The sequence below is a fragment of the Mizuhopecten yessoensis genome, unplaced genomic scaffold (genome assembly GCF_002113885.1).
Source record: "Mizuhopecten yessoensis strain PY_sf001 unplaced genomic scaffold, ASM211388v2 scaffold8361, whole genome shotgun sequence".
Lineage (NCBI taxonomy): Eukaryota > Metazoa > Mollusca > Bivalvia > Pectinida > Pectinidae > Mizuhopecten > Mizuhopecten yessoensis.
This window is the reverse complement of record NW_018407509.1, coordinates 249,864-276,101: the sequence shown is the minus strand read 5'-3', so window position 1 is coordinate 276,101 and position 26,238 is coordinate 249,864. Positions and strand designations below refer to the sequence as shown.

At 37.5% G+C, this 26,238-nt stretch overlaps 1 protein-coding gene across 1 annotated transcript in view; it reads left to right on the top strand.

Moving 5' to 3' along the window:
• The window catches only part of LOC110455649 (membrane metallo-endopeptidase-like 1), a 41,473-nt gene extending 15,837 nt beyond the window's left edge, over positions 1-25,636 (top strand). Inside the window, exons 2-14 of the mRNA XM_021505895.1 lie at positions 955-1,032; positions 2,222-2,339; positions 12,667-12,783; positions 13,385-13,530; positions 14,145-14,264; positions 16,143-16,277; positions 18,096-18,846; positions 19,454-19,573; positions 21,766-21,896; positions 22,545-22,610; positions 23,654-23,749; positions 24,723-24,805; positions 25,488-25,636. Of these exons, the coding sequence (XP_021361570.1) occupies positions 955-1,032; positions 2,222-2,339; positions 12,667-12,783; positions 13,385-13,530; positions 14,145-14,264; positions 16,143-16,277; positions 18,096-18,846; positions 19,454-19,573; positions 21,766-21,896; positions 22,545-22,610; positions 23,654-23,749; positions 24,723-24,805; positions 25,488-25,587 (2,061 nt within the window). The 3' untranslated portion in view covers positions 25,588-25,636. The remainder of the gene's footprint in view (positions 1-954; positions 1,033-2,221; positions 2,340-12,666; positions 12,784-13,384; positions 13,531-14,144; positions 14,265-16,142; positions 16,278-18,095; positions 18,847-19,453; positions 19,574-21,765; positions 21,897-22,544; positions 22,611-23,653; positions 23,750-24,722; positions 24,806-25,487) is intronic.
• The last annotated feature ends 602 nt before the right edge of the window (positions 25,637-26,238 follow it).

The following is a 26,238-nucleotide window of genomic DNA, read 5'->3' as shown; positions in this document are numbered from 1 at the left end:
CAGCTAAGAGTCCTGGGATGCATTTTTCAGTCATACTAGTATAGATCTAGAGATGTTAAACGTCAACGGATTACTTTTATGTGTGCATTGCCAAATTATGAAGACTTAATATATCAAATATGTATTTACATGTATACACTCCTTAATGTCGGTATATCTATTCCGTCTTTTCGTATTGCAGAGTTATCTTCTCTTGGGAGCAGGTATTGATTGTTACGTCATTGGTTTGTGTGAGAAAATTACGTCGTTTTCTCAAAAATTGATGACGTTACTCTCTTAAACAAGTGACGTAACAATCAATACCTGCTCCCAAGAGAAGATAACTCTGCAATACGAAAAGACGGAATACGATATGTTGAATTCAACATTTCTGGATGAAAGGAAACACTGCCTTTCAGAATAGGATGGAAACGAGCTGTGGGCGTAGCGCCGAGTATGTATGGCCTGTGGAATAGCCCGGGGGAAAGTGTCATTTAAGAAACTTATTGAAATAAACATGCTTTTAAATTCAAAATGAAACAAAAGAATGTCATGATATTTATATATAGCTAACGATGAGGATCGAATCGCTATCAAATAAATAAAATTTGATTATGTTCAGGCTGCTCATAAGTGGCTAATGTAGGTATTTGACGTTTTCCGTGTGTTACAAGCATTTATAAGACCATGATCTGTCTTCATTCTTGATTATCTCGTTACTGCCGAGAGGTGGTTGGGTACTGGCATTAAGGTCTTATTTTAACCATTGATGTTTCTGTAAATATACAATATGAGTTAGTACTACTATCAATGTAATGAAAGGGACTTCATTAAGACGTGTGATCCCTGTCATTGACAAGGTGAGGTTCGCCTTGTCAGGGCGAGAACCGATAACGTCCTAGGACCATGATAGGGTTGATCAGGTTAACAGTGAGGTTAATAGTGTTTGATCTCTGTCTGATTCTATCGTTACAGATCTGCAGCAGTCACGACTGTGTACGCCTGGCGGGATCTATTCTCTCTCACATGGACACGGACGTGGACCCGTGCGAGGTAACAGTTTTAGCCCCTTCACCCGGTCAGAAACTCTAAAGTAAATGATATGGCCAGTCGACCTAGCGCCGGTGTCTCAACAATGCAGCACTTTGGGTCAGTGCGGGGCTTCTAAATAAATTGGTTTTCTCACAAGACGTGTCAGCATTTCAAAGCAAATGCACACTTGCATACCAAGGAATCTTCTAATTTATTTATTCATGTATTTATTATTGATTAAGCACAAAAGGCTCCTGACATTTCAATTAACAAATAATGCCATGGGCGTAGCCATCTATATATATTAGCGCATGCTGAAGTAGGGCTTATTTTGCTATGTACGGTTGACCATATACCATTCCTTTTCATCCCTTGCACACTAACTCAAAGACCGTTAGAAACTGGTCATCATCCATTTCCCCGTAACCCAATATTGGTGTGACGGTGCTGAATAGAAACACACAAGCATTCCAAGCTCATGAAAAGATTGTCTCCACCTTTCGTCCATCCAATCGATACAAATACCAAACAATTGTGTGTTTAGTGCCAAATGTATCGCATCAATTTGTGTGAAGAGGTAATTTTTTCCCGGTTTCATTAATCAATGAAAAGCAGAAAGCGGAAAAAGATATCATTTGAAAGGCATTTTTTACGCCCCCGTGTTAACTGCACGACGGAGATAGCTAAAGCTAGTGCTCAGTGGTATGGGGATAATCTTTAGTAAGGAGCTTACCTGTGAAAAAAGTGAAACCTGTTTGACAGCGTACTGTAAAAGTGGTAATTTTCGCGGTGTGGAAATGCTTGCGGTTTTGGCGTCGGGCAAATTAGCGCAAAAATATCCAGACGGGGATATTTATTTATAAATAACGGATATATAGAATGTATAGCTTTCAGAAACGTTGCCAACGCTAAACAAACAAATCCTCACCGCTATCTGTTTAAATAGTCACAACGCGAATAGTTCCACTCGCAAAAAATTCCACTTTTACTGTCAATGATAGAAAAATATTATACTTTTTTTTTTGTCATGAAATTGATCAAACCACTTTTGCTTGTACAAACAACTTATATATTCTACAATGCTTGATGTTTCAAACAACACTTAATCAACATCTTTGAAATAACGGAACGAAAACAACAATCACTTTCATCAAAACTATTTAATAATTTTAGAAACAGAACTCGACACCTTCACTGCCTTTTCTTTCAGGACTTTTATGAGTATTCATGTGGAGGATTTAAAAAAATGGCGTATCTTACCTGGGAAGCACCACGTGTCCGCGAGAATCCCGATATACTTCTAACAAAATACGAAGATTTCTTGAAAGGTTAGTAAATCATTTATGAGCTCTCCAATCAATGTCATATAAATCTTTCATTTACTGGAGAAATAAGTTTTTCGCAGCCAATCATATCTTTTTTTCGAGGATTAAAGACAAAATTTAGATAAAAAAAAATTGATACAGAACATACATATTTTAATATAACCACTGATTTTCGTTCCCGTAGCTTTTTTTGAAATGGACTATAACCTATATATCGAACAGGTGGGTACCAATACAAGAGATGATTTGTTGAAATTAGCAGAAAATAATAGTATATGTATGATTGTTCCAGAACAACTCAAGCTTTTAGACCTGTTTGGAAAAGATGCATTAAAACAACACGTGAAACCTTTTTTATATAAATTGTTTATAAACAATAGTTGGTGCTTTATTTCAAAGTTTAATCAAATACTAAAACATCAACACTCTGACCTTTCAGAGAATATTTTATTTCCAGACAAACTTTTAGACTGGTTCTCAGTCCCCTATATGTAAGAGGGTTGTGATCTTGCGCCAAAAACTCCATCAATCCGAATAGTTCTAGACAGACATTAATTGGTATTAAAATCAAACAGAATAGAACTGGGTGTCGAAATGTTAACAGAAGCCCCACGTTTTAATTATGTATCTGTACATATGGAGCTATTATTGTGATCTGTTCCAAAACAAAGTCCCGGGAAAACTGGCAAGGTTTTCAATTGTAGGGGGTATTGTGTAAGGTTTATTCCAGTCTAGACGGTGTTAGTTAATACAAACGGCACCATCAACTCTCCGCCAGACAATATCAACATCCTTCTCCTCAACGCGTAATGAGCACGCCATCACTGGGACAGGCCGTCTATCTGTTCCCGCTACCGACTGAATTACGTGCCCTTTCAATCTACAGGGGTGGGAAACGACATACTTCTACAATCTACAAGGGCGGAGAACGACAGACTTCTACAATCTACAGGGGCGGGGAACAACAGATTTCTACAATCTACAGGGGCGGGAAACGACATACTTACTATAATCTACGAGGGCGGGGAACGAAATACTTACTACAATCTACAGGGGCGGAGAACGACATACTTACTACAATCTACAAGGACGGCGAACGACAGACTTCTACAATCTACAAGGGCGGGGAACGACAGACTTCTACAATCTACAAGGGCGGGGAACGACATACTTCTACAATCTACAAGGGCGGGGATTGACAGACTTCTACAATCTACAAGGGCCGGAAACGACAGATTTCTACAATCTACAAGGGGCGGGGAACGAGAGACCTCGACAATCTACAAGGGCGGGAAACGACAGACTTCTACAATATACAAGGGGCGGGGAACGACATACTTCTACAATCTACAAGGGGCGGGGATTGACAGACTTCTACAATCTACAAGGGCCGGGAACGACATACTTCTACAATCTACAGGGGCGGGGAAGGACAGACTTCTACAATCTACAAGGGCGGGGAACGACAGACTTCTACAATCTACAAGGGCGGGGAACGACATACTTCTACAACATACAGGGGCGAGGAACGACATACTTCTACAACATACAAGGGCGGGGAACGACAGACTTCTACAATATACAGGGGCGGGGAACGACATACTTCTACAATCTACAAGGGCGGGGAACGACAGACCTCTACAATCTACAGGGGCGGGTAACGACAGACTTCTACAATCTACAAGGGCGAGGAACGGCATACTTCTACAACCTACAAGGACGGGGAACGACATACTTTTACAATCTATAAGGGCGAGGAACGACAGACTTCTACAACCTACAACGGTGGGGAACGACAGACTTCTACAATCTATAGGGGCGGGGAACGACATACTTCTACAACCTACAAGGGCGGGGAACGACATACTTCTACAACCTACAAGGGCGAGGAACGACAGATTTCTACAATCTACAAGGGCGGGAAACGACAGACTTCTACAATCTATAGGGGCGGGGAACGACAGACTTCTACAACCTACAAGGGCGGGGGACGACATACTTCTACAATCCACAAGGGCGAGGAACGACAGATTTCTACAATCTTCAAGGGCGGGAAACGACAGACTTCTACAATCTACAGGGGCGAGGAACGACATACTTCTACAACCTACAAGGGCGGGGAACGACATACTTTTACAATCTACAAGGGCGAGGAACGACAGACTTCTACAATCTACAAGGGTGGGGAACGACAGACTTCTACAATCTATAGGGGCGGGGAACGACATACTTCTACAACCTACAAGGGCGGGGAACGACATACTTCTACAACCTACAAGGCCGAGGAACGACAGATTTCTACAATCTACAAGGTCGGGAAACGACAGACTTTTACAATATAAAGGGGCGGGGAACGACATACTTCTACAATCTACAAGGGCGAGGAACGACAGACTTCTACAATCTACAAGGGCGGGGAACGACAGACTTCTACAATCTACAAGGGGCGGGGAACGACATACTTCTTATATCTAAAAGGGCGGGGAACGACATACTTCTTCAATCTACAAGGGCGAGGAACGACAGACTTCTACAATCTACAGGGGCCGAAAACGACAAACTTCTACAATCTACAGGGGCGGGGAACGACATACTTCTACAATCTACAAGGGCGAGGAACGACAGACTTCTACAATCTACAAGGGCGGGGAACGACAGACTTCTACAATCTACAAGGGGCGGGGAACGACATACTTCTTATATCTAAAAGGGCGGGGAACGACATACTTCTTCAATCTACAAGGGCGAGGAACGACAGACTTCTACAATCTACAGGGGCCGAAAACGACAAACTTCTACAATCTACAGGGGCGGGGAACGACATACTTCTACAATCTACAAGGGCGAGGAACGACAGACTTCTACAATCTACAAGGGCGGGGAACGACAGACTTCTACAATCTACAAGGGGCGGGGAACGACATACTTCTTATATCTAAAAGGGCGGGGAACGACATACTTCTTCAATCTACAAGGGCGAGGAACGACAGACTTCTACAATCTACAGGGGCCGAAAACGACAAACTTCTACAATCTACAGGGGCGGGGAACGACATACTTCTACAATCTACAAGGGCGAGGAACGACATACTTCTACAATCTACAAGGGCGGGGAACGACAGACTTCTACAATCTACAGGGGTGAGGAACGACAGACTTCTACAATCTACAGGGGCGGAGAACGACAGACTTCTACAATCTACAGGGGCGGGGAACGACATACTTCTACAACCTACAAGGGCGAGGAACGACAGACTTCTACAATCTACAAGGACGGGGAACGACAGACTTCTACAATCTACAAGGGCAGGGAACGACAGATTTTTACAATCTACAGGGGCGGGGAACGACAGACTTCTACAATCTACAGGGGCGGAGAACGACAAACTTCTACAATCTTCAAGGGCGGGAAACGACAGACTTCTACAACCTACAAGGGCGGGGAACGACATACTTACTACAATCTACAAGGGCGAGGATAGACAGACTTCTACAATCTACAGGGGCGGAGAACGACAGACTTCTACAATCTACAGGGGCGGGGAACGACATACTTCTACAACCTACAAGGGCGAGGACCGACAGACTTCTTCAATCTACAAGGGCGGGGAACGACAGACTTCTACAATCTACGAGGGCGGGGAACGACATACTTTTACAATCTACAAGGGTGGGGATTGACAGACTTCTACAATTTACAGGGGCGGAAAACGACAGACTTCTACAATCTACAGGGGCGGAGAAAGACAAACTTCTACAATCTACAGGGACGGGAAACGACATACTTCTACAACCTACAAGGGCGAGGAACGACAGATTTCTACAATCTACAAGGGCGGGAAACGACAGACCTTTACAATATAAAAGGGCGGGGAACGACATACTTCTACAATCTAAAAGGGCGGGGTACGACATACTTCTACGATCTACAAGGGCGAGGAACGACAGACTTCTACAATCTACAAGGGCGGGGAACGACAGACTTCTACAATCTACAAGGGCGGGGAACGACATACTTTTACAATCTACAAGGGTGGGGATCGACAGACTTCTACAATTTACAGGGGCGGAAAACGACAGACTTCTACAATCTACAGGGGCGGAGGAAGACATACTTCTACAATCTACAAGGGCAGGGAACGACATACTTCTACAATATACAAGGGCGGGGAACGACAGACTTCTTCAATCTACAGGGTTGAGGAACGACAGACTTCTACAATCTACAAGGGCGGGAAACCACAGACTTCTACAATCTACAAGGGCAGGGAACGACATACTTCTACAATCTACAAGGTCGAGAAACGACAGACTTCTACAATCTACAGGGGCGGGAAACGACAGACTTCTACAATCTACAAGGGGCGGGGAACGACATACTTCTACAATATACAAGGGCGGGGAACGACAGACTTCTACAATCTACAAGGGCGGGGAACGACAGACTTCTACAATCTACTAGGGCGGGGAACGACAGACTTCTACAATCTACAGGGGCGGAAAACGACAGACTTCTACAATCTACAAGGGCGGGGAACGACAGACTTCTACAATCTATTTGGGACGGGAACCACAAATTATCGCAGTCACCTGAAATTTGATCACAGACCGTCAGAGATGAAGGGACGGTTACTCCAACAACACATTAGGACTAGGTACCACTAGTACTAATCGGACTTCAGACCCTGAAATGCAAATTCCTCCTTGGTATTTTCATACTTGACCTTTGTAAGACCTTTGATAAAAATACATTTAGAAATGAAGTCGGTTGATTCGTGCTCAGAAATCGCAACGCGACGGGACGGGACGGGCAGGGACGAACATGGGTACAGTGTAATGCAATACATGTAAATATGCCCCCTACCTTCCCAGTAATGCTACGTTTACATTATGTTCCCGGCAGCCACGGCAGTCCCGTTTGCCTGAAACGTAATGCGCCGTGGGATTTTGGCCTTTTTTGTTGAATTCAAGTCTTGGCAAGTTTTCCCATGGTCTGTCACGGTATCCGTGACAGGCCGTGGGGGGAAAGGGGCTGCTGAGTCCCGGAGGCTCCAAGGCGCCCTACGGTTCGGCCCGCGGTATACCACGGATGCCAGTACGTTCCCTCTAGGCCCGTCACGTTCTGATGGGGTCCCTCACGTTTCTCACGTTCTGATGAAGGTCCGACACGTTTTTCACGTTCTGTCAAGGCTTTCCACAGATGAAACGTGGACACCGGGCAGCTTTGCAGCACGTTTGTGCCCAAGAAGGCCTCCCAAGCAAAGCAATCATTATATCCCGAGACGAATCGACGAGATAACATCATGAATTCCCAAGATGAAGAATATTTTGTGTACGAAAGGTAGTGCGCCGTGGTATTTTGGCTTTTATATACTCCCTCCCAGACCGCGCGCGTGCGGTTTCTCATCCGCACCGTTTCTGCCGTGGCAAATTTTTTGACAGTTAAAAAATCTGGCCCGGCAACCACGGCAATCACGGCCTGTCACGTTGGCCCATCCCGTCCCCCCGCGTTATCTCACGTCCATCCCTTTTTGTCCACGTTGGCCTGAAACGTGATTGCCGTGGCCACCGGGAACATAATGTAAACGTAGCATACAATATCACGGGCATAGAAATATATGTAGGATGGGGAAGTCATATATAGTAAAATATTTCTTGAATCAGACAACAGTTTAGTAAGTCACATTGGTTCTTATCTACAAGTCATGTGTTCTTCCCTTACTCTATTTTTTTTCTATACCTTATGGTATGGCTTATCTGCAAAATTAATGAGTACATTGTCTAAACCTTAAACAAAAGGCAGCAAGTGCCAGACTTTGTGTTCCATTTGACACGTAGAGGGCAAAATTAATTTTTACAACTCATGTGTATTTCTTCGTTTTATTGATCTGCTTTGATGTTACATGTAACACGCATTCTTGTGTTATGTTTTTGTTTTTAAAATGTTGATATATATATTGTGTCTGCTTTAACAAATATATTCATTATAGGGTATCTTTGCACTTAGAGAAGAACACACAATTTCCATATACGCCTTTCCTATGCCAACAAATAATTTGTCCCTTAATACACAACTTGATTTTATTCTAAACAATTTTCAACATCTGGTGCTCAAGAGTAGAATAGTCTGCTAAACTTATTTCACATTTTACTTATTTAAGGAACAATCTCTTCGGTTTTTTTTTAGAAAACAGTTTTTAATGTAATTAACAGATCTGTATATAAAACATTTTGAAATAACTTACATAAAAAACAACCCTGGGGTGTTTTACGTCCTATGTTATGTTTTTAGGAAGTTATTATGTCTTCCAAACTATGATGACCACGTGTTTTGGATAAACAATTTGCTAAATATATATAACATTGTACAGTATATGAATATACATATACACAAAGTATAATAGTATGTGAATTTGCACCTTAAATCCATATACAAAACATTAACATCCTAATTTAAATTCATAGTGCTATGAACGCATTTGGATCAGTATCAGCTTAACACTTTTCCTCTAGCTTTTTTCTTAATAACGTGACACTTTTGAAAGAAGATAACGTTAGTCTGTTTAATATGTTACGAGAATACAAGTAAGGGAATACTTATATTTAGCTAACTTATAGCTATTTCTTTCAATGTAACAACACGTATTGAGAGGATTTTGTAAAACATCCAAAAGGGGTCGATGTATGATTAACATGAAGACCTAGTGACCTCCATGTCATACCAATGTTTCCGATTTGCGTTTATTTCGGTATGAATGCCAAAAATAACTGCCGTTCAATCCATATAACAAGCTTCAGATACATTTCTTAATCTATCTGGCCGAGCACCATGGTCGTTTCAAAATTTAAGAAATTCCTTAACTTCATATTTTCATGTGAAACAGTTTTTTGGCATTCGTACCGAAATAAACGCAAATCAGTAACATTGGTAACACGGAGGTCACTTGGGCCTCAAGTTAACCATAAATCGACCCGATTCGGATGTTTTACAAAATCTTCTCGTTTCCTCTGCTCAAGATTGTTCTTGCCTCTAATATTCTTTCCAATAGAAAAATAGAACTTCAGGACAGATTTATGTGAAACTAGAGCCTGGAATCGTGTACTATAGTCACTTGCAGCACACAATACGATGTATTACGTAACACAGAATGTGAGCATTCGGAACAGGAGCTCAGGATTACAAATTAAATGTAGTGACAAATTTAAAAACTACGTTTACTTTGTTTCAAAGGGAATGAAACACGAGGGAAATGTCAATTAGGGGGTTTTGATGCAATGAACGTGCTTTGAGATTTAAAACGAAAACAAAAGACAGGTCTTGATGTATGTAGCGACATCGTGGCTTCTAATGATGCGATTCAGATCAATATCCAATAAATAAAATCTTATTGTGTTGTGTTTTTTTGTGAAAAGTTTCAGGAGTTTTGCGCCTAACAAAGGACGCTTGGCTACCCAGCTTAGCTATTTGAGGCTTTCCGTGTGTTACAAGTAATTGTAAGACCATGATCTGTCTTCATTCCTGGTCATCTCGTTACTGGCGAGAGGTGTTTGGGCTCTGGCACTAACAAATAAGCAGCCAAGCTTGTGCGTCGTGCAGCAATTACGCCACAACGAGGCTGATGGATTGGTGTACGTGCGTCCTATCCATCTCAATACTAGACATCCCCCTTGCCAGTAGCCCACGCTTATATACTGCTGCTAAATGTTGAAAATCGAGAGGAAAACAGACAATTATGGCTACATTCTACACTATTAAAAGGTTTCGATTTATTTGTATTGGATGAGATGAAGGAGGTTGGTTTACGTCAAGTGCATTGTGAATCCGGTTCTTGTCTTGTCCACTGTGGTCGGTCTTGCTTGCTCTTAGGCGGCTACTAGAACGCTATAATTAAATAAGTAAGTATCGGGTCTCTTAATCCTTAGTGATAGAAATGGACTCCTTAAAGTAGGATAAATGTCTTGGAGACATCAAATTACCAACCAAATATATCAAAAAAAGGTGGGGTTTTTTGGCGATTGTAACAACAATCATTGCTTTTTATAATGAATGTATAAGTTGACTCATTTTATGCCAGTTTCATTGTTTAAGCAAATGTCGTGTTTTGAATAGAAACACGGGCATATACACTTCATTTCTAAATATGCAAATAAAGAAAGGATATTTAGGATTTATAGTCATTTTCCCCTTTTTGCGCTTTTTTTGCTGTACATTTTTAGATATTTCGAAAGACTTGAAACATTTGAAACAAATATCTGACCTTTAATAATACCACGAATTAAGCCTTTACATGGCGAAATGGCCATTTGGCACAGTAGAAACGGTAACTTGATTTTATTGTCTACACTGACATACTCTTGTTTTTAAATTGCATTACTTCATAATTCCCGTAATGAACATAAATGTATGTCAATGTATTTTTAAGAGTGATTGATAAAAGTTGAAATAACTTGTTTCATAATTGCTGTCAAATAAATAAAGTTTATATTTAATGCATGTTTAAAAGCATGTTTCAACATCTTTTTATTTTTTTTTCAAAATTTCTGTTTGAATAAAAACAACAACAAACAAACTAGGTTAATATTCGAGTAAAGATAAGTTTATTTATTACTTAAATTGTCCAGTTTGCCCTCATGCCTTACTTGCATCACCCAATATGCAGATGGTAACCAGTTCCGGTCGCCTGTGATGTTTGAAGAGTTTGACGGCGTTAGAACCCCAATGTTGCTCTTGGTTAAAGTATTGATTGTCCGTTTCAAGTTATTCCGTCTTTGCGTATTGCAGAGTTATCTTCTCTTGGGAGCAGGTATTGATTGTTACGTCATTGGTTTGTGTTAGAAAATTACGTCGTTTTCTCAAAAATTGATGACGTTACTCTCACAAACAAGTGACGTAACAATCAATACCTGCTCCCAAGAGAAGTTAAGACGGAATATGTGTGCTAGACCTCTTTGTATCTGTATACATGTATAATGATATTATACATGTCAGTGAAACATGAATGCCCCCGCTCCTATGAAAATTAATGTTATTGTTTGAAAGAAAATTATATATATTGATTGTGGTATCGGTCTTAATCTTGGTACCCTGAGATACATCGCATTTGAAATATTCTCATGTATAACCTTTGTATAAGGTTTGATTAAAAATCCCTTAAGAAAGGAAGTTACAAGAGTGATGACACCGAATAAGGAAGGAACGCGACGGAACGGACATGCGTAATACTATATGCCCACATCAAATGTTTGGCATTATAAAATAAGACAATTTTGGAAATCGCTATCATAAGGGGTAGGGTTAACTTAAATCGATTTTATGAGTTAATAGAATAAGTTTAAAGAAATATTGCATCAATGATTTAAAAGAAAATGCTATTTTTATCAATTCTGCAAAACATTCTTACACATCTGATATCACACAGGAAAGATAGTGTGTGAATTAATTCTACAAATAGTCAAAACAAAACAAAAGAACTAAAATCATATTTATGTTTAATTTGAATCTTTGACCAATCATTTAATTCTTTTTTCAATTTCTACTATGCCATTTACTCCTTTTAAAAACATGCATGTAATAATAAAAAGTTTAATACATGATTTTATTGACTTCTCAGAGGAGTGCATTCTTAAATAAACGAATTTAAATAAAATGTCGACGGTGTACGTGGGTTATAAGGTGCGAGTAGTGCCAGTATTGTAGATATATATGAATCTCTATAAACCAATTTGATTTTGTTAGCTCCTAAAGACCGTGATAGAAGACTATCATTCATTTGGTGTGTTTCTGATCCCCATTGAGATAGAGAAGACAATATATGATCTTATCGCAAAACAAGTTGTCTGTTATATGGCATCAACGTATAATTGGATATGGTATTAGAAGAACAGAAACGATCTCTCTGAAAAATTAATCTAGACTGATTTGGGTGCGTATGGGAAAATGTGTTATTTATAGCAATCCCTTATACGTAAGTTATGTAATTGTTAAGTTATCACGTGTAGGCTAAATAAATATGTTGTTGACTAGTCACAAAGATGAAATAATTATTCCGTACATTCGTGTTCTTTAACAATTTAAACACTTTTCTCAAAGGTTAATTGAACTTTTGTCAAGTGTTATCATGGGTCGCCCTAATTTAAAATCTTAAAGCGAAATAAAAGATATATAAAAAAATGAAATAAGTATTATTTTATTTTTATATATATATAATAAAAATATATATATATAAAAAATATACAGCGTATATAAAAAAAATAAAAAAATAAGTGAAAAATCTAATTAAATTTAAAACTTACATATGTGAATTAAAAATCTCCGAATTTTGTTTCAAAGATCGATTGTCCGCACCATCTGACCCCTCTGTATCCCGACACGAAAACAAACTGAAGACCATCTACCGCGCATGTCTATGGAGGCGGAGCATTCCCCTTGGTACTATTAGATCTGCAAGTAAGTACTATGTTTCGTGCAGCAAACAGATTTACCCGGATTTATTCACGTTGGCTCTTGCCTGTTTTTGTGTACTATTGTATAAGTATACCTGTTAGTACTAGCTCTGTAATAAATCTGCATACTATTGAATAATGTATCCCTATCCTGTGCAACGCAACCTCCTGACTACATTTCTGTTCATTTTGACAGTCAGCTTTATGATTGTCCGAAACTTGATATTAAAACCTCTACACACATTTATATATATATAAAAGTACCATTCTGCCGCACGAGACCATGCAGGACATAAAATGGAGATTGTTTTACCACACTTGATGAATAGGAAGTGACATTAAATGGGGGTACGTCAGCATGGATGAAAACTCAAACGATCTACATCGATTAATTGCATCGTTATGTCACATAAAGACGGCTTTATTTTGGCATTCACTGAAGCAACCGTCGTTCACTAATACAATTTTACGAACATTCGTCTTGAACTATTCGAAATCTTAAGTGAAATTGAATCTTGTGTGCATAGTCGCCAATAACGCAGGAGCCGATTCTATTTCCTTTCATCACCATATTTTACATTGCAAGATCAACCTTTCTATTAAAGTTCAGGATCTGGTCAACTCGCAGAACACTTCCCAGCAGCTAGAGAGTAACGAATTCAGGTTGACGCAACTCGTTGCTATGGTGACACGAAATTTTGGTGCTTCGCCATTTTTCAAGGTTATGGTGGACAGAAACCAGAAAATATCTGTAAGTAATAGGCTAGGCGGCTGAATTATCACATTGCATCTATCTTCCAGCGCCAAATGAGACAATTTCTCGCTGTGATCTGATACGGACAATGCGTATTCGTCTTGATACCGATTGGTATTGACCTCTATCCGGAAGCTATCGCTCCCGTAACTAAGATATGTGAGAAAAGTTTCTAGGGATGACCTACTGACAATATCTTTGTTCCATTTACTGTACTTACACTGGTATAACACATTGCGTCAATCAGCCTTTAAGCTTACAAAGGGATATTTTAGGTACGCCTCTTTGAAACAGGCAAATAAGTTCCAATTTATGAATTGTCTCCCATATGGGTCTAGGTAGGTTGAATAAATACAGATGGATTTACCTGAAAATTTCATTTTTTTCTTTTTCTTTTTGTGTTTGTTTTATAGTTGTTGTTGCTGTTGTTTGCTCTTTATTCATATTGTCTTTTTGTGTCGATTCTTAGACCCGAGTTTTTTTCTTTCTATTTTATTTTTAACTTGATTACAAAAATTCTTATGTGTACTTTATTTAAGAAATATTACAATGTTTTTAATTAACAAGGGACAAAAACATAGTTTAAATACAATCACTTTTCTTTTACACAGATCATCAACAATTATTCTGATGACGTCATCAGGGAGATGTTTGATGACGGTGAAATTGTTTCCAGTTTTCGTCATTTGATGCCAAGTGATTTCTACTACCGGGATCATGTCTCGGACCAAGTGAGTACCCTTTTGTACTTCCAGTGGCCATTACATATATATGCTGTATATTACATACTGTTATAGTATTACAACCACTGTTGTTTCCATTCCTGTTTTTAAATATCCAAACTTTGTTTGTTCGGATTATAAATGTTTTCACTGCATTTTATGTCATATCAAGACATGAGTCCAGAAAGACAGAAAGGAAAAGGAAGAGTAAAAAAGAAAGGATAAATAGAGGTTTTGCAGTTATATGCAAACGACGACATTAGGGAAGCAATTGGGCTTTGGTCCCGTTAATATCTTTTACGCAAAACAACAGAAGATAACCGAGAATATAACCGACGATTCTGCAGTGGGAGGCCCACATTAGTCGCCTCTTATGATAACATGTAATGGAATAGGTTACAGCAGACTCATTTATTCTCCTAATCAGTAGGGTTTAGATAGTGCAACAGCTTTCACTAATGAAGAAAACAAGAGAAAGGCGTAATCAAAACCGGAAGTAGAACTCAAAATGTATTAACACGCTAACGCAAAGTACTGGAAATTATCGGCTGCTTTGTAGCGTTGATCAAGAACTGGAAAACATCGTGTAATACACATTGCCATATCTACTGATGCGTTGTTTGTGATTGACTAGCGTTATCTCCATTTAATCGTCCGTCATATTCTTTATTAAATTAGGAGTAAATTGAAAATGTGATGCTTCAGGGTATACTGTTGTTGTATTGGGCATATGAATGGCTTTGTCGTTCGTTCAGAGTAGAATGATTGTATCACGAGTTTTGGTAATATCAACAAAGAATATCTACCTCAAGTTGATTTACATAACAGCGTGCAGTCATTGCATATTGGGTTAAGGTAGGAGAATATTAAAATTATCTAGGGGTCGCATAGGGAAATAATGAAACCACTAGCTAGGATATGTAATAGTCGCTTCAGATGGAGGTAACTTCAGAAGCTTTAAAACAGATTTAGCAAACAACAACCAATTATGTATCACATTATCTCTTATAACGTTAAAAATCCTTTTATTCTTAATTGCAACTATTGTAACGTCAAAATGTGGCAACAGGCACGACATCATGACAGTGTGGCATCGCATGCCAAAGACATGAAGTTAATCAGTGAAATCTTGATCTTAAATTCGTTTTATTTCATTTAAGAATTATGAAACTTCTCCGTAGTATTTGTTTTAATCTAATCAACGTCTCGTCGTCTTCGTAATCTAATTACGTAGACATTTTACGGCGTGAACCTCAGCGAGTTTTAAAAATATCATATTTAATGGGAATGGACTTAAGATGTTTAATTGAACATTTTGTGATTATCTAGACGGGGAAAACTCACAGCAAAACACCACCAGTTCTGCCATTTGTAAAATTGTGATGTCATCTAATTGTTCCTGCTGACCTCACAGAGACTGATATTACGCATGCTATATTTATGCACAATGTATTCGATTGTGTTATAACATAGTATAAACGCCTGTGTATATTGCAAATATTATGACTTGTTATATATATATATATATGTATCATTATGCATATAAACACGCAATGGCAATATCGAAGTTTATATACTGTTAACGTACATATTTTTGCGGTATTTTAATTTTCCAGCGTTTAAGATATTGTACGTTACTTTGATCGCGCAAATTGTATTTTTTTTTTCTTTTTTCTGTAGCATACACTGTATATTGTTGGTTCGCCAATTTATCAATACACTAACATGTAAAAATTGTAAAGCGCTAACATGAGAGTGCGCTAAATGTGATAAGTACGTTTACGATATGTTAAAAAAACATTGTTCATCATTTGTTTTATCTGTCCGGATGGAAGTACGTACGTATATCCTGATCAGACAATGTCACCTTGTCTGTTATCCTTTCAGACGATGCAGTCCTATAAGTCTTTCTTTAAGATGACAGCAATGACTATTCTAGATGCCCCTGAAGGCGACAAATTCACCAGGGGCCTAATCGATAATTTGGATTCGGTATTTGAATTGGAAGTCTCGCTGAACAAGGTAAGATCTGCAACCAAATTAAATGTGTGATAGTGTTGTGTAGAACACAGTTTCAATACCACTAGCTTAGCTTTTTAAACTTACCTTTGTTTCAGGGATAGTATAATCAGTCTTATCATCAAACCTTAAATAGATTGGGGATGTTAACGGGATATCATCAATTGTGAAAGATTTTACATCATCTTAAATTTTTTTCGATTGAAGAAATAAAACTTTGGAAATTTAACTTAAAATACGGAATAGCATTGAGGCTACTACATATAATAAACTTGAGCTTTTTTTTCGTGTTACTTACTCGAAATTTCGAAATACTTGCCTGTAATTTTGAGATAAAATTTAAATATTTACTTATTTGAGATAACAGGTACAAATTTCAAATTAGTCATCAAGAATTTCTTTTGTTCTAAAATACCCTAATGCTCTTCCGTACTCTAATGTGCTACAAGGCTCAACTTTAAATAACATTTTACCTGTTGGAAACATTGATATTACAGCAGAACCCTTGTAATATTTTTTCCAAATAATACTAAAAGATCGTGTTTAAGACGTGATGGTTTTCGGGAGCCTGAAGCTGGTTCCTAGTTCCTAGTTCCGTTTAAGATAAACGGAACTAGGAACCAGACACTAGTTCCGTTTAAGGTAAACGGAACTTGGAACCAGACCCTAGATCCGTTTAACATAAACGGAACTGGGAACCAGACCCTAGTTCCGTTTAAAATAAACGGAACTAGGAACCAGACCCTAGTTCCGTGTAAGGTAAACGGAACTTGGAACCAGACCCTGGTTCCGTTTAAGGTAAACGGAACTTGGAACCAGACCCTAGATCCGTTTAACATAAACGGAACTGGGAACCAGACTCTAGTTCCGTTTAACATAAACGGAACTGGGAACCAGACTCTAGTTCCGTTTAACATAAACGGAAATGGGAACCAGACACTAGTTCCGTTTAAATTTCAGTCAAGGTCCTTATTTTCTTTCCATCTGAGAAACTCTTTTAGTTTATTTCAAAGAACTTCCTCCTGAAAGTTTATGTCTCTTTTAATGGGATTAATCTATACCGTACTGGCTCACTTTGAAAGAAATTGTGCGACAGTAGTGCTGAAAAGCAATTAATCTGAAAGAACATGGCAATTGCTTTTCTCCGTGGCAATAAGTACACCTACAATGTATTGTCATTGATCTGTGAAAACACGACTACAAACGTGAGTCGAAATGATAGCTGTTGATTACTTCCCTGTAAGTCCATTGGTACCGTTGTACTTTGGGGCGCAGCATAACGGCCTCGAAGAAGAAGAAGAAGACCCCAAAGATAAACAATCAACAGCGTCGACAGCGTCTCTTCTAGTTATATATTTTCAATACAAACGTAATATGTCTTGTATTTTCTTCAATATAAGTTTTCTCTTCGAATGAAACAGAACATTTTGATTATTTTCAGTGTCAAAAAGCAATTACATTTCCATTCATATATCACCAACGATATGAACTTAAGTAAAAATTACGATGAACCTATATGAACACAAATAACTTGTGCCTCCATTTTGTAATCAATTCTCCTACGAAAACGGTATTTACTACTGAACATGTGAAAACTCGGCCAAAAACCTCTTTCATGTATAGCAGACTTACTTTTTGTCCAGCCATGGTTTAGCTAAGAACAGACGGAGATGCTGTACATTCAATCGACCGGATCAGTGTCATTGAGTGCAAAAAAGTGCACAATATATAAATACAAATGTGTCAAAATATCAAAGTCATGCATACTTTTCCCCTCAAGACAAAAACTTATAAAATATATATTTCTTTTTCTAATTTCAGAACTGGTACAAAGATGAGAGGAGAAATAATTTTAAGTCAATAGAAAACTGTGAATCACGTATGAACATATCAAGACTACAGGATAAATTTCCCAGATACGGAATTTCTTGGGAGTTATATTTCAAACTGTTGCTAGGAGACAGCCGTAACGTGACAGGAGGGACAGAGCTTTGCGCTGTGGATTTGTCCCCGTCTATACAAGGTGTGATAGCACGGACTGACTCCCTCACTCTCATTCATTATGTGTGGATGCATACACTTCTACACACGGATATATTCAATATGTTTGCTGACAGAACCAGGCCTTTTAATCTTTCTACAAGTATTTATAATATCCCCAAACATTCCAACGACGAAGCAATGTGTATTGCATACCTGTCTACAGTTTTGCCACTATCGGCAATTGTCACCATTCCAAAGTTGAACGTGTTTGAAAAGGAGTCACAGATGCTCTTTGTGAACTTAAAACAGACATTAATAGAGGTCATGGACGGTTTATACTGGATTCCAAGGCATCAAAGGGAGGCAGTTGCTGCCCACATGGACAACATAACTCTTCATTTTGAATGGACGAAGTGGAAAGTGTTGATCGGGAGCGGAGTGCTTGATATATCTAAACTAACAGGTGGATACATCGATAATATGCTAGAAATCACAAGAACTAAACACAAGTTATATTTAACAGGGATTAAAATATACCCAACATGGAGAATGTCAATAAGCAAGTTTGTGAAAAAGTACCAATCGGTGGGTAAGTAATTTATACTAATATTCCTATTGTCGTTGTATATCATATTTTTTATTATTTGAGATGTTGTTGTGATACAAACATATATATTATTGATACATACGTGGTGTTGAATCTACCTGAGCCTTTTCATTTTTTCATATTTTGCCTGATCGGTTTGGAGTGCGAATGATGGTTTTGTTGACACTTCAGTATGCTCATTTTGATATCAATAATGATTTTAATTTAATTTCTGTTTTATAACACCTACACCCACAAAAAAGAATTTCTCTCACTTATTCCGTCTTTGTGTATTGCAGAGTTATCTGCTCTTGTAAGCACGTATTGATTGTCACGTCATTGGCTTGTGTGAGAAAATTACGTCGTTTTCTCAAAAATTGATGACGTTACTCTCACAAACAAATGACGTAACAATCAATACCTGCCCATAAGAGCAGATAACCCTGCAATACGAAAAGACAGAATATCGGGATTGCGACCATAAAGCCTAATACACAGCATGTATCCCTCAAACACTCAGATCTTCCCTACAGCCTTAGAAAATGTCATGACGAAATCGAAGTCTCAGAATGCTAATACTCCAATAGCAATTTACTTTGATTTTCTGTAGAGTTGTCGGCTTCTGCTATCCAGGGGCCGTCGTTTTACAGCCCCGCAACAGTTCCTGTGACGTATGGGTCCACGGGGGTCCTCATCGCCCAAACATTGGTCAAAGCATTTGACATCGACGGTAAGTTAAGACAAATTGTTAATATTTGGTACTTGTATATTGATCAATTATAGACTTTTGTTAAGGTGAATATGTGGTTGCATTGACCTGAGAAAAAGATATTGTTAATATCGATTTCCTGATCGATATTCACCGAAATAAAAGTCCTTAATTTGTATATTAGATAGGAAATGATGGTGTATTTAATCATAATACAAAAAAAAAAAAAAGGTGTGCAAAATTTTCAATAGAAGGGTTTTGAATTTGGCAGAGAGCATTGTCACGTTACATTTGAAGTGTCGCACTAAGGGAAAATTAACTTGCTGAGTTTAAAAAAAGTAACATCGAGTCAATTTCGGATATAAACGACCTCAACGTGCTACTGATAAAACCAATCAAGATGAGGGTAAAATGGTGTCACATTATAGAATGATATAAATATATCATCTATAAAGATTTAAAGCGACCTTACTATTTTATAAATGACCATCAGGAAAGATTCATAATAAAACTAATAAGTAAAATAAAAATAAAAAAATTGGTAGTAAAATGTTAATCAAAAATATATTATCAAATAGTCACAAATTAACCACAACACAACAATTTCAATTGATTTTATCTTCAATACTAATGTCTTGGCAAGTTATTGTCGTGGTATATAAACATATAAGAATAATTTGGAGTGACCAGTGGGAACAAAGAATCGCCAAAATAAACTTTCCAGCTAACTATAAAATTGATATGGTGATCTGAAATGTTATGCCCAACTGTCCTCAACATGAAATACTCTCCCATGAAGATCATGCTCACCAGTCTCATGTGCTCTTCCCTGAGCAGCACACAATATACCACGACGTTAGAATAAACGAACATCATCTGTACAAAGAAAAACACTGGCGCCAGAAAATATTCAATTGGGTGGGTGGAAGGAAAGCCTGCCGCATAAGCATGTTCTAGAAAACAAGGAAGTCCTGTTACATCACCTAATAAATTAAACGGATACTATAACATGACTGTAAACAATATCCGGATCAGCGCTTGCATTCCGCACTAAACCATATACTCAAAATTGTTTTTAGCATTGTGATGAATTGTTTGAAAATATGATTTTAAAACTTATTAATTATAACAACAAAGATAATGCTGTCAATAGATCAGAATAATTACTTATTTTCTATTTTGTTTCTTTTTTAAGAGCGTTTGCCTGTTCTTCACATTGACGCTTGCACTCTTTTCACACTCGTGATATATTTGCCGATAGGCGCTTTTCTTCTCCATATCTCACAATACAAATACAACTAGGTAAATACATTCACACGGTGCTAGTACCTAGCGGCGGCTAAATCGAAAAACGGTAAACCTCAAATGCGATGCCATGCAAAATTCTCTTTAATTGAACAAAGAATAATGAGCTGGTTTACTGTGAGAGAGCTTAAGAAATAGCGGTGGAGGATAGAACTGTAGAACAATAACTTTTAAACTCTGATTGATCAAGTAGCTTCTGATACCATTTTTAGCAGGTCCAATGAATACGCCAGTGTCTCCTAATTCATCAGGTTCCAAACAATTTCCAGTTTCCAGTAACGATAGGAAATCACGTTTGATATTTAAGAACATCCTAAATTGACGATGTTTATATTCGCGGAAAAGAGTGTTTGGCTCGTGATATATTAACAAAGTAAAACGTTTAAATGAGCTCTTATTCCTCTAGATAAATTGTGGTATTTATAAGTACGTGTAAAAACGTGTGTGTTATTTCAATCCATAAAACATTTTAACTGGAAACCGTGACCTTAACGTCAATGGAATGCAGTTTTTTCTGGCTATCAACTTTTAATCATAACGATATCTTTGTCAATAAAACGAATTGTATGATGTGTTTTGTTTTACTGTATCTCTTAAATCTCTTTTCACTGATATGTGGAACTTGGAATTTTCGTTGGATTGTTAAATTTGCTGTTGAATCCTTCCGTTATAACCACGAAAACAACACTGCCGCAAAAATTACCCGTTTCACAGCATGTCAGTACTATCGTGCAGTTTGAGACATCAGATGAACACAAGAGTTTGGTACTTGCAATTAATAATCCCACGTTCACTTAGTACCGTTTCGAAGGATGTGATGACGTGAAAGTAGCGTGCACCTCTTGTAGAAACAAAGGGGTTCTTATTATTAAACACAAGACATTAATTGCCTGATTGTTTGGTTACAGCGTTACTGCTGCACTTCATGACTGGACTGATCGACCGCCGGGTACTGTTCACGATGGCCCACCACCTCCAGTGTATGATAGACACATTCGACAGATACTCTCTGATCGACACCCAAGGCGCCCGCCACCAGGTATAATTAGACATTGCCGATGGTCAGTTAATATACAAGATAATACATAAACTTTATTAGTTTTGCAACAATTATTTAAGAAGTTTTCTTAAACTCATATGAGATTATGAGTTATATTTGTGCGGAAAATAGAAACTCTCGAAAAATACAATGTTTGATGCAAATTCACAAAAAAAATAAGTATTTGCAAAACTGCAATATATTCAGCAATTGTTACAGAACTATTCTTTTAGAAAATTAGGACTCTGATGACATCATTCACGTTTAGGACATGGGTACGTCCTTCATCAAAATTCAATTGCACAGCTCCGTCAACGATATCCTATAACCATCTTCTATAAATAATCTTTTATATAGCGGATATCATAAAATTAAGCCCTCTACAGCTTGTATATGTTAGCGTGTTCTCTTTAAAAACTTTGTTCCTGGTAAACCATTTTAAATTAAAAAAAACAAATTCTAATCGTTTCTGGTTTTTCTCCAAGTATCAATTTCACGCAAAAATGTAATCAATATCTTTGCCTGCAAAACTATTTATCGAACGAGAGAAAACAATATATTAGATTCAGAGTTATAGGTAACGTAAACATACGTTTAAATACTTATGTAGTTGATTCGTATTATTGTATTATTTGCCTTGTTTTCAAGGTTCGAGGAGACCTGACCAAGGGAGATAATTTCCGAGACACTCTAGCTTTACATGTAGCATTTAGGGTAAGTAGTCGTACAATTGCTTAGCTTGTGGTAGTAGTGCTATTCGCAAAAAATCTAATATCCACTTGCTTGCGAAAGGTGACGTATATTTGTTCTCAATGTTTCGTTGTACAAATGACCTTTATACCTCCGTTAACTTACCGTCACTGAGGCCAGTCCATTCGCTGGAAAGAGACAGGATTTTGCTTTATAGGGTTAAATTTGGACAAAGATACTGCAATATAGGTGTTTTATCTGGATCTTATTTCACTATCCAGTGAAACCTATCCATAAAAGATCTCCCAAGGGAGAGAGTGCAGTCTGTGTTTATATGCATGGATTCGTTACAAAGAGTTTGTCGTTATAGGCATGCTTTGTTTTTCGACATGTGGTCGCTGTAGGCAAGTTGCGATCCAAGAAATATTTATATCTTATGTGGATAGTGTTTATAGATAATGTAGGTGGTCGTTATGGTGTTTGGTTGGATGTATAGAGTTTAACGTCCTGTCAACAACTAAGGTAATTTAAGGACGAGTCTACATGTGTGTTGTGTATGTGTGCATGTGTGTATGGGTGCCGGAGACAAGGACAAATAGGTTTTACCAGACTTGTTTTAGAAAAAAGTGTTTTTCAAGTTACCGTTTGCCGTTTACATACATGTATACCATCAAACGATACAAAACCTATTCACTTTTATGTATTTTTCTTTTTTTAATTTCTTGGTTTAAAATTTAGGTACCAACTTTGACAGTTGTTTGTTTGATAAACTATTCATCCGATTCGGAATGAGTTAAAAGGATTCCGGTGTTTTTTTTGCATTTTGTTTTAAGCAACCATTATACATCTTCCAAATAGTAGTACTGTATAATATGTGTCATTTGTTTTTTGAAGAGACGGCATCGTTTTAAATGCTTGTGGTGGTATGCAATATTGAGTTCTATTCAACCGTTCCATGAGACGTGGTAGAATATGTTCGATTGAACCTGTGATGCAATTTGTATTGGTTGGTATATCTGAGGACTGAATAAATAAATTGTCAATTATATAATTATATACCTTTCCAGGCCTACAGACGATCATTTGACCGTGGCTACGACCGGATGGTGCTACCAGGTCTTAATCTAACCGACCATCAACTCTTCTTTGTAACATATACACAGGTAAAGTCGTCGAATGGTTGATAAAATTGATAAAATTCAGTGGATGAGAAACGATTCCTCAATTAAGCACGATATACCACGATATGAGTTTCTTTTCATGTAAAATATAAATAGATCAATGAATATTACAACATTTAATATAGCGCCCTATCTTGATAGAATAAACCACGCTAAAGCGTCTACGGTATATAGGTATATAATTATATACAATCAATATAATTAGCGTAAATATTAATCAAAACAATATTGAGGAATTCGCAGGAGCTGCCTTATCAGGAGCTAACTACTAGTCCTATGCCACCTGGCTAATATATCCCCATGTGTGTATGCCTGCGTGAGTGCTTGAGTATACATGCCGGTATACTAGTTTCGACAAGATCATTGACTATGCAGGGTTAAACGGGTTTTATAGGCCTAATTCCCTTTTTGATCTATTTAAATATATATTGAGTGTATTATATATTTTTGACACCTTAAACGTACATGGATTAGGTGAAATGACTATACGGTGAAGCAAATGCTTTCTTTCTTTGGCTTTCGGCATCCAATAAAATTTTAGAATATGTCCTTTCTCACTACGTTCTTCTAGTGGTAATGTTAACTGAAACATATTCTCTATAAACGTCCTCTTGGATAGGTTGGGGAAAAGAGGTTCATAACACGGTACTAACGGCTAATAATTACTCATTTGCATGAGTATATATTTAGAAATTGCCATCAATAAAAACTTCTAACAATCCGTAATTGCAATGCAAACAGTTTTGCTAATACTGATTTAACACTGGCCAGTAGTGAAGCATATTTATGTGTAAAGTGTAAAAGCAAGCCATGACGCCTGAAGAATTTTAGTTAAAACCCTACTATCGTTTCAATTGTTTATCAATATGAGTTACTCGATTGCAATTCGACAAGACATGAAAATAAACAACAAATCTCTGTCCAATTTTATTTTATTGAATACTGATCATTTCAGACTATGTGCGAGAAAGTTAACGCCAGAGGGGTCGAGTTATACTACATGGATATCAACAATCCAGAATTACCAAGATATATCAAGTAGGTATAATATTCGTTGGTGGTAGAAACGCCATCGAGTAAATTTCTTTTCTATTTTTTTCTCCCTTTTTTCAAATGGTCAAATGCTTACTATGCGTATATTAAAAATGATGTAATAATAATACTTTTTTCCCCAATTCAGTTGTTCTGCTTCAAATCACGGGTTGTGTTTTGTGAAATATGTTGTCATACACATCAGGTCGAGTTCCGCGACTTGTTATTTAGGGATCCTTGTACCACTACCAAAAACGGAAACAATGCTTTCGAAACTTATTTTTTTGGCATTACTATAGCTTTGATAAATAATTTTTGAAAGGAGAAGTGAACCATGCGTGACTTTTAAGAGGAACAATGAAGATGACATTATCAAAAATAATGACAATAGTGTTCTGAGTGTAAAACCTCAGCGTGGCAACACCAGGATTCGAACCCTGGACTTCATATTGCTATACTGTCGCTTTGTTACTTTTGTTACTGTTACTTTGTCAACGGAAGTGTCACGAACCTGTTATTTTACAGTTAAATCCAAAACGAAATGAAGGGGAGGTTTATGTTTAAACGAAAAAAATCCCATAATGTTGTGGGACAAGGATCATAATTTGACAACTATTAAGATATATTACGGGTTGTTCTGTTAAGTGTGTTTATTCAATTATATATGAACCGTTGTTTTCCATTTCAGAGTACATGGATCGCTTTCCAATTTTCCAAAATTTTCAGCAGCTTACAAATGTCCTAAAAAAAGTCCAATGAACTCCGATTCCAAATGTATTGTGCTGTAAAGTTGTATTGTAAATGTTATGAAGACAATTAAATCTATATTTTCTCAAACTGTGTCTCTCTTTTAATTTTCTATCCCGAGCTATTTTCTCTTGTTTTAATTGAAAATGTATTGATTGTGTTATATAAGCCTGTCAGATGTATGCAATAAAGAGACAATCAACGCATCTATATTTGTTATTCTAAAACATAATACAATTATTTTGTTCATCAAAATGTTCTCACTGCAATTTGAATAGGAATTGAACCTCTGTGCTATTTACCATCCATGCGATTCAGATTTTAAAAAGGTGTTTTTGTATTAAGAGGTGCAGATACAATTGTTTATCACATACCTGTTGAATCTTGTTATAGTAATACAAGCAATTTTCAGACCATGAAATACAACGTTCTGTATTGCACATGTTGTATTTACCTACTAGCCGGAACAGCTTTTTATGGGAATCCCCTTGTGATGGAGAACTGAAATGTTCCCGGTATTTGCAAAAGATATGAAAGTTATAAAATCTTTGTATCGATTTCTACCTAATACGGAAGGTATGTGATTAAAGCAAGACCACACAACGCGCACTCGTGATTATATTCGTCCGCGCAATACACTCGTGCTTTCTGATTCGTTAAAAAAACACAAGTGTGTGGTCTTGCATATATGT